We start from the raw sequence: 10,417 nt of genomic DNA, 5'->3' as shown, positions 1-10,417 counted from the left end.
CCTAAGCAATTTGTAGTATTTTATTTCTTGCGGGGTAGGTGGTATATGTACGTTTCTAGGTATTTTTACCTAGATAGTGCATTTGAACCACGAAAGTAATTTTTTGTGGGGATATATCAAAGAGGGAGGATCGATTTCAATGTTAAAGTAATTTATTAATGTGAATTAAACTGGCACGACTCCCGTTACGTTGTTTATTGGTTGGCTTGCTACATACTAAATAAGAAGAATTTACAGATATACTTATGACTGTACATGTGAACTTTCCTATATGTAATGCTTGATTGTTTTTTTCTTTACAAAGGTGTCATAAATGAAGATGCAATGGTCTGAATGGGCGTGATTGGTCATGTGTCGATAATTGAATTACATACGTTATCAATGCGATTAGCTTAGAAACTTTGGTTTTGAATTATAACAAGCAGATATTTAATATCCGCTTATGCAATTAATTTTTGGCATGCTTTACTAATTAACATATTCGTTGCTAACACAAATAATGAACGGATTTTCTAGAAAAACTTAACATAAGGCTTGTACTAACTTATCATATAATGACATTGTTCAAAACTATAAGAGGTATGTTTCGGTAGAGATTAACGACATATGAGGGCCATAAACATCTCAGTTTAAAAATTATACCCTCGGCGAGAGCGTACCAATTTTTGCATCCTAACACATAACTTCTCAATTACTCGACCAATTTACCAAATTTGGTATCAACCTGCCAAGGCAATGGCGCTCTTTTAGCATATTCTAAAAATTGCGCTCCACCCGACCTATTCGTCATATACAAGTATCATTATTTTGAATACCATTAGTTTGGGTTACCTTATCTTAAGTTTAGCTTTTCTCTTTAAATAAAACAAAACCCACCAGTACCTTTTCCTAGTTCTAATTTTGTAATATAACTGAACATATACATATACTCATATACATATACACTCATATACATAACTATAGATAGCGCTGATTATAGGTAATAGAAATATTTTATATTTTTACCGTTGATTTTACCATCTAACACTGGGAATGTCCACTCTAAGATGAAATTGAATATCTCAGGAACTAATTTGGCGAATTGCATTATCCTGGACGAACAACACCCACACCTGCTTCCCATATATCGAAATAGTAAATTCTTTATGATTCTTTTACTTTGCTACTGTTTACTAGTTTGATTAATAAGATGTAACAACATGTATGTAATCTTTTTTCCCAACTATAAAACATGACGCCTTTATCGGTTTAACTCAATGAAGAGGCTTAGAGTGTGCAAATTATTTGACGTGACGGGCTTATATATTCTGGCTTTGTCATAATTAAGTACGAACTTAAATGCATCTACAGCTACCGAAATGATACGTAATGGTTTCTATGATTCTTTTACCATAAATAAGGCGCGACGCGTTTGCTACCTTTATTGCGAAGTTCGGTCCTTCTTATGAACTTCCGCGAAAAATGCGCGTAATAAACGTACTGTCGCCAGCAGCAATAACAACAATATGTATAATAGATAGTGTCTACATGAGAATATTCTTTAATTATGCACAAAATACAGTTAGAGTATTTGTGCAGTAAGTTTACAATAGAAGAAGATTTTTACGGACAATAAAAGAATCGCTAACAAAAGCTGTGGGTATTTTCCCAACAATTTTGGAACAAGATGAAATATCATTGTTGTCATCATCGGGTTTGAAAAACATCGGTATCATGTATATACATGATATATAAGTACATATGAATGTATATATTTGGTATTATTCTCTTAGCTTCGAAACACTGGATATATATGTATGTACGTACATTTCGTCATTTTAACATTTTGACAGCATTTCTTTAGTTATTTTATGTGTTTATGATTATTTCAATTAGTTGAAGTACGAAAGTGATACTTTTTCTATTTCAAGTCCTTTCAAAGTTTTTCTATTTTGGCATTCGTTTTAATTACTAACACTGGGAGGTAGTCGCAATATAGATGCAGAAATATACATACGAACGGTGCTTGAAGCGTATTGTATTTAGTCAGTACATGCGTGCGTCTGGCCTCGAAAATCGTTATGACTATGTGATTTGACCTTGTAATGCAGCGGCGTAAAGCGTTGAAAATCTCGCGCTAATAATGCGCTCTGCACATAGAAGAGCATCGTTTATAAGCAATAAAGAGCTCAGCAGGTAGGCATGCAAACATTAGACATTGTTCTAAGATAAAATCTCATATGCTTATCCGAGTTTTCCACTCCGACTTCTACCGTGTCTTGAGTCGACATAAATATTATCCGTTCGGATAAAAATTCCCCTAAAAAAAAAATAGAACAGAAAAGTGCAATACATTTTCCTCGCCCTGACCTGCTGTTTGTTATTTTGCAACATGCAATATATATGTGATATATGTACGGATAGTACTGCTTTCACCCTTTGTAGATGATGGTGAATGGACTGAATGAGTGTTTTCAGCATAGTATATGAGGGGAACTCAAATTGTGCTCACTCGGCATCATATTTAGATGGTCGTACGCACACAGCATGTGTCGAAAATGTCGTACGAAGGAATATTTATGTGCTATGACGAGCGAAACGGTGCAACAACAATAATGTAAACAGAGTATGAGCCATACTAACAACAACAAATTTCAGGGAAGGTCGTGTGCCAAAATAAAGGAATAAGCACGGCGTTAGAAAAAAACGCAGGCAGTAGAGCTAAGGTTTCGAGGGTATTTTAAGCTGGATCAGACATTTTACTACCACATTTGCTAAGGTAACTTCAACAGGATCACATCGTTGCAAACGTTAGTTCGCTAAAATAATATTTAGTGATTTAAGTTATAAATATATTAAAAATATGGCTACTACCAACTACTACGCTGAGTACGCAAACAACGCAATGATGACTCAGCAACAAGCGTATGCTTATAATGGATATTACAGCAACAATATGCCTTATTACGATACAGCCGGTGGCAGCAACTTTATGCACAATTTGGATCACACCCGTTTTTCTAGTGAAGTATGGAGTTATAACAACTCAGCATCTACAGAATCATACTGTCAATATATTGGTTATAAAAATACGATTAATCAAAATACTTCCGACGGGAGGAAGGATGAAGCGAAGAGAAGTCCTTTTGTTGTCACAGATTTAAATACTTTTGAGGATAAACACTCTACTCAACCGATTAAGCGAAAGCAAATCGAATGCGAGGAAAATATATCACAAGAAACAGAAAAACCCAGTACCTTACGTTCCTTACTTACTAATCCTGCAAAGAAATTGAAGTATAATCCAAACTACTTTTTTACCACAATGGAAAAGGTTAGCTCGCCAAATAAACAATCAACCAGCAAATGCAGTACAAATTCCATAAGTGATAATGGAACTGGTTACCCAGCCAGTGCACCGTCCAGTTTGGAGCAGGATGTTACCGTTGACGGCAGTCGTATATCAACACCTTCCACCCATAGTACACTGCCATCACCAAGCCGAACAGAAATGAGTTATTTGGAGGCATACTCTCCACAATCTTTGAAACAATTGAATCATGGAAAAACCAGCGATTACTTTACACCACCTCCATCGAATGCATCTGCAACTATGCCGGCAACTACAATAGAGCAGCCATTGTTGGCGATCGCGTCAACTATTGCTGAACCAATAAAAACCAGTCTCTCCAGAAGCACATCTCACGTCGGTGGTATTAGCACACCACCCTTGTCGCCGCAAGACCAAACTGTCAATCAACATAAAGACCAGCCATTGCAATTGCAGCAACATGAAATCAATCATCAAATTTTGACAGATACAGCAGCAGAGATTAATTGGTCCCTCTGTGAAGACAATTCACCAGCAGGTTAGCATTTGTCAACCCCTATCATGATATTTATACATATGTATAGTTATTTATTTATATGCTTATTTTAGTTATTTAATAATATTATTACTTCTATTGATTGTAGATGGTAAAGATTCAAAGCGCACACGTCAGACCTATACACGTTTCCAAACGGTGGAGTTGGAAAAGGAGTTCTATTCAAATCGTTATATTAGCCGCAGTCGTCGTATAGAAATTGCCAATACGTTATCACTCACTGAACGTCAAATAAAAATTTGGTTTCAGAATAGGCGCATGAAATGCAAGAAGGACCGCACCCTGGAACCCGCCGCTCCGGAATTACATGGTCTTCCACACTACCCAACCACCAACTCTGAAGCTTGTCCACCTGCGCAATCATCTTCCCCAGGACAATATTTGTACTTGGGTGCCCAAACTAACGGCCCCATTCCGCCTACTTATCCAAATTACATGGCTGGTGGGCAAGCTTATTCGCCAAATGCAATGACCGCTTATCCAGCACAGGACACTTTTCCACATTGTGGCCAAATGTATGGTGCTAGGTCAGCAGGACAATCACTGTACAATCAGAATCATCATCAGTATCCACAGCAGTCACCATATCTATTGGCCCAGCAGTATCCACCACACACCTACCAGCAGCAGCAGTACCTCCAACAGCGCCAGCATAAACAATCTTTAGACCAATCAATAACACAACAACAACTGCAACAGGTATTGCCTTCACAGCATCAGCATCAACAGCAAATGGCAAACTCATCAACAGGATCCTCGATGTATTTGCCGTAGAAGCCAAAGCGTGGTGATCCACAAACGTTAGAAACACACAGTCAGTTGACTGTGCGGTACTCAGAGGGTGCATGGATGCACAAACATTTCGATTTTCTGCCGTTTAACTATGTTAGATAAACGGTCAAAGAAAAATACCGATTTTTGAGGGATCGCAATGAAAGCACACAGGTAGATCCCCTGCGGACTCGTGTGCACACTCTAGTAGAAAAATACATTCACAGGAAAACTCACTTCCGTCAAAAGGTTGACATTTTACCGATTTTACCGTAGATTGTAGGACAAGGATGGATTAGAGTGCGTTTCGAGTAAAGTTTTCAGCTGCTGAGTTTACAGAGCAGCGAAGCGGGTGACAACCGCGGTCAAAATTCATAAATTATTAGAGTACTTCTATAGAAGTATACTCAGCCGCCTAGTTCTACTAGAACCAGGTTGTGCATTGTGATGAAAGCCGAATCATACAAAAAATGTAAAGCATATATGTATAAAGGAATACCTGATAGATATAAATGTATAAGCAAGTAGTAATTTAATAATATTTATAATGAGTTCTTTATTTTATATAAAAATCTTTGATATAATATATTGTATATTAAGACTAAATTTTGGAATTGTCTAATTGTCAGGAAACGGTTAGCCAACTATTTAGTAGAAATCATCCCTAGAATGTTGTAATTAATATATATGCAGTTAAACCCTACGCAAATAGCCTCGCGTTTATATGTACAAAGTTTAGTGAAATCACAACAGCTGCAACGATTTCCCCCCTATCGCCAATATTTTTCAGCAATAAATTCTACTTTTCGAAACAAAAACTGTCACATTTTGGCTACCCTACATAAATATAATTCAATGCATTTTGCACAACGCATTATGTCCCGCACTGAAGCGGTCGGGCTTAGATGCACCACCACCAACTATCACCGTGCAGAAACGCGTGCACTAACATGTGTCTACATAAATACATAGACACAAACGCTTGTACTTACGATGGCTGGTAACATATAGTACCTTTTCTATTGAATTACATACTTTAAACATTGATTGGTCATTTTTCAATTTGTACCCAAATGTGCCCTAAGCATAACATTGAGTGCAGTGTGTTCGCAATGACGTGTGTTTACTCTTGAATGAAGCTATGAAGTTGATAGTTTATTTCAGGAGAATCGATAAAAGTGTAGAGAGACATGAAGAAGTTCTATAGCACATTCGAAACAATATCATAACAATCCATATGCATGTCACAGATACTTTTGTTGTAGTTTCCGTCAAAATAAGTAAGTCATTAAGTTTTTACAGGTGTAATATAGTGAGCATTAACTTGATCAGTCTAATAATTCCGTTAGTTTTTACATTTTATTATTCACTTTCATGGAAACTTCCACAAGTTATTTTATAAGAAATGGCTACCAATATGTGGGTGTTTCATTTCGAGGTTCCCTACTTTTTAAAGAAAAAAACACAGAAAATTCAAATTGAATGAGGAATTTTTATTATCAATCAAAAGAACATTTTTTTGCATTTATTTTTGAAGATCATCTTTTTCTAATGATGACCGCTGCTACGTCTCCGATAGTCCATCCGTTGAGTCCAATTTTCGATGACTCGTTCGAGTATTTCGATTGGTAACTGGCGAATGACACGCGTGATGTTTTGCTCCAAGGCCTGAATCGAAGCGGGATTATTAACATAGACTTTAGACTTTACATATCCCCACAGTAAAAAGTCTGTGGTGTTATATCACACGTCCCAAGAGGTGAAATTATTGGCCACCAAGGTGTTCTCTCAATAAATTCATTAATTGATGCGATGTGTGGGAAGTGGCGCCATCTTGTGGAAAACAAATGTCGCCGAGATCACGAGCTTCAATTTCCGGCATTAAATAGTCGGTTATCATGGCGCGTAAACGGTCGCCATTGACGGTTACGTTCTTACCGGCACCATTTTTGAAAAAATATGGACCAATGATTCCACCGGACACAAACCACACCAAACCGTCGGATCTTCTTGGAACATTTCAAGAGCCCATAGAGCAAAGCGATGTCGCTTGGGAAGGTCGAGCGGCTTTAGTTCTTGCACAAGCTATACTTTTTATGCTTTCAATTTCAGATCTCGTTGTAAAATGGACCAAGTTGTTCCATACGTCAGTCCGAGTTGCCGCGAACGGCGCCGAATCGATACTCCACGGTCTTTGTGTATACTCTCAGCTACGGCCGCTATATTTTCTTCACTGCGTGCTGGACGTGGTCTATTCGAATATTATCCAATAATTAATGCTGTTGCAAATCATAATTTGAGCGAAGCGCGCGAAACACCTTCTTTACAGAACGTGAATTTTCGTAATAAAGGTGAACAATTTGTAAATGTTGTTTAGGCGTAAGTCTTTTCACGATGAAATGTCAAACAATATTGAACAAAAATAATATGACAGCTTGACACGACTCTCGCGTGATCTGTTAAAAAGGGCTATTAAAAAGTACCTATTCTTGGATCGCCCGTTATATCGTGAATTTTTATCAGATATCTATAATAAGAAGCATCGCTCGACATTCGCCTCTGTAAATGAAAAAAAAAACACACGTTAACTTCGGTTGCTCTGATGCTATAATACCCTTCACAAATACAAAAGATATCATACATAAACTTGAGTCCGATCGTTCAGTTTGTATGGCAGCTATATGCTATAGTGGTCCGATCTGAACAACTTCTTCGAAAATTGCACCATTGTTTTAGGCTATAACCCATGCCAAATTTCGTGAAGATATCTCGTTTCCATACAAGGAGTAGATTTCGTTCGTTCAGTTTGTACGGCAGCTATATGTCATAGTATCCGATATCGGTCGTTTCAACAAATGAGCAGCTCATTAAGGTGAACAGGAAGTGCTATTTTTCAGAGTGATATCTGAAAAACTGAGGGAATAGTTCGCGTATATTTACATACGGTCAGACAGACATTGACAGACATGGCTAAATCGACTCAGCACATCACGCCGATCAGTTATATATAGTATATATTTATAGGATCCTCGACGTTTCTTTCTAGGTGTTACAAACTTCGTGGCAAACTTAATAATAATGAGCTTATATGGAAAAAAGTTCGATTTGATGACATTGGGCAATATCAATCATATATACTCGTAAATATTAATGTTTTTTTGTCCAAATAAATTAACAATAAAATTTAGGTATGGCGTAAATTGCTTTTGTTAGAATGAATTATTGTGTGAATTATTGAAAAAAGGGATCCTTTACGGTTTTATTGAATTAATCGCGGTTTGGATAAAACCATTTAAATTAGCTAAGGTAAAAGTGAAATAAAGTTTATCTGTCTTCATCATATACTTTATGTAGGACTTTAACGTGACTGACAAACAAAACAGTTCCACAAACACGTTATTCCAAGAATTGAAGCGGAAAAATTTCTGACTAACTTTGTAATTTTTATACTCTATACATATAGTGAATTTAAGGTACACTATCTCAAGTCGAAAAATTGTCGAAATCGTAGTATAAGAGATCTGAATGTGGGGATCCTAGGATTTGTCCTAGTCCCCTTGTATCCAATTTAAAAATTTTCGATTTTCCGGATGACTTTATAACGTATATATATGTCAATATATAAGATACCTTAATAAAATTAAGTGAACGTATTATATTTGAGATACTATAGTTTACGATCGACGAATTTCCCCAGCTCCCATTTTTCACATATAATAATTTTCGTTAGTCTAGCAATCTTTATTCCGAATATATTGGTGACTGTGAGTTAAATGTTTAAAATTGAATGGAAACATGTTCTCCAGTATATGTAAAATATAATTTAAATATCTCGGGCATGAAGCAAAAAGTAGAGATAAAATTAAGTGAGTGTATGATCCTCATACAGTATAAAATAATATAATGAAATACAAAATGTGGTTGAAATCCATTCACAATTGGGTCAAATAATAAGTGTTAGATCAAAATTTTTATACCCTCCCTACATGTTTCTACAGGAAATAAAGTTTTGTTCACTGAAACTTTGGCCACATCTTCCTTGGCAAAGGAGGTTGGTATTGCATGTGAGCAAATCGGACTATTGCCACGCCCATAAAGTGCTGTTAATCATAAACATATAAAGTGTCATAATTAAGCTCTACAATAAGAAACAAAAATGTAATTTAGTGCGGGCATTCGAATATGAATGTATCTGTGGTTTAAAACTTCTTCAAACATTGTGAAAATAGAAGAAATCACATGATAAACGCTCACCCCACATATAATGATTATGTTTAAAACTATTAAAAGTGCAACTCCATAATCACAATTAAATTCCATATGATTCTGTCACTTTACGGTGTATAAATCGAGAGCCAATGATGTTAACTACATACACAGAACTTTGCACTCAAGTGCACGTAATACTATCTTATGTCCAAAAATAGTCGATATCGGATATAACTAACTAACTATAACTTTTCTACCTCCTAGATCGATTAGTTTTAGGTATTATACACAATCGTTGGGTGGACAAAACATTAATACTCTCTAGTAACAAATATGATGTTTTCCGACCTACTGGTTGATGTATGTTACTTCTCTGCAGCACTAATATGACAAATATAGTGATTGAATTTAATATAAAATATTTTAATTTGTCTTCTTCATGAAATTATTTGGATTTTTCAACTTTGCACAAACGTTTGTCAAAAGTGGACTTCACATATTTACCTGTAACCTTCAAATAATTTAAACGTTTTTGACCATGGTTCAAACGAAAATATTTACTGAACGTCTCATCATACAAATCGCATTAATATCACTTGATGGTTGGTGAAGTATGTATCCAACTATTGTTTTATATTCGTGCCACTTTTTGCTACCATGTTCTGATGTGAACCGTCTTTCATTGACGGTGTTCTCCATCGACCGAAACAAATGGTAGTCAAAAGGGGTAAGTTCTAGGCTATAAGGCGGGTGAAGCAAAATTTTGCAGTCGCTGTTTTGTTTTTAACGGTTTTGAACCATGCGGCTGAGCGTTGTTGTAAACGGTAGCGTTTTCTATTGATGGTTTTACCTGGACATAGATTTTCTTAATAAAGCACGAACTTCTGATCCTACCAAATACAGAGCACCTTGGCATCATGGATATTCGGCTTTGTCGCTCATTTTGCTGGTTGGACAGACTTTACATATGAGTTTTGCATTTAAGGTTTTCGTAATGGATGAATTTTTTTTCAGCAGTCACAATCGGATGCGAAAATAACTTCTTTTTGTAACGTTTAAGCATCATTTTTGACATGCAAAATCGTCTTTTAACGTTTCTTAGCTGCTTGAGTTACTTCCAAAGATTATGCGAGCTCCTATTATGTTTGGCAATAATCTTCATCGAGTAATGCTTCCAGTTCCTCGCCTTCAAAATTTTTGGTTGCAAATCACTTTGCGCACTCTCGCTCAGCATGAACATGTTCACCATAAACTTCCACCAAAATATCATGACTTTCGGTTGAGGTATGATATAATAACAAAGTTACGCTATCTCATGGCCAACCGCTCGAATATATTTTGTTGGCAATTAAATAATTACGGATTTCCCTCATAGATGGCTTGAGTTGAATTTTTAGGATTGTTGGCGTAGTCCAATTGTAAAACACATTTTGTTATTTGATAGTTGGCAATTCAGCTGGCAACTAGTAAAAAAAGTTTTTTGATAGGTTGCGTAGTTTTCGTTTGGCGTTCGTTGAAAAATGGAAGATCAAAAGTAACATTTTCGTCATATTTGTTATATATTTATTATG

At 36.2% G+C, this 10,417-nt stretch overlaps 1 protein-coding gene across 1 annotated transcript; it reads left to right on the top strand.

Moving 5' to 3' along the window:
• The first annotated feature begins 2,494 nt into the window (after positions 1-2,494).
• On the top strand, positions 2,495-5,455 carry ftz (fushi tarazu). Its single transcript, XM_070113163.1, has 2 exons — positions 2,495-3,848; positions 3,955-5,455. Exons 1-2 carry the CDS (start codon positions 2,843-2,845, stop codon positions 4,638-4,640), a joined length of 1,692 nt encoding a protein of 563 aa, XP_069969264.1. The 5' UTR covers positions 2,495-2,842; the 3' UTR covers positions 4,641-5,455.
• Positions 5,456-10,417: the final 4,962 nt, after the last annotated feature.

The sequence above is a fragment of the Bactrocera oleae genome, chromosome 2 (assembly GCF_042242935.1).
Source record: "Bactrocera oleae isolate idBacOlea1 chromosome 2, idBacOlea1, whole genome shotgun sequence".
Taxonomy (NCBI): domain Eukaryota; kingdom Metazoa; phylum Arthropoda; class Insecta; order Diptera; family Tephritidae; genus Bactrocera; species Bactrocera oleae.
This window is presented reverse-complemented; position numbering and strand designations above follow the sequence as displayed.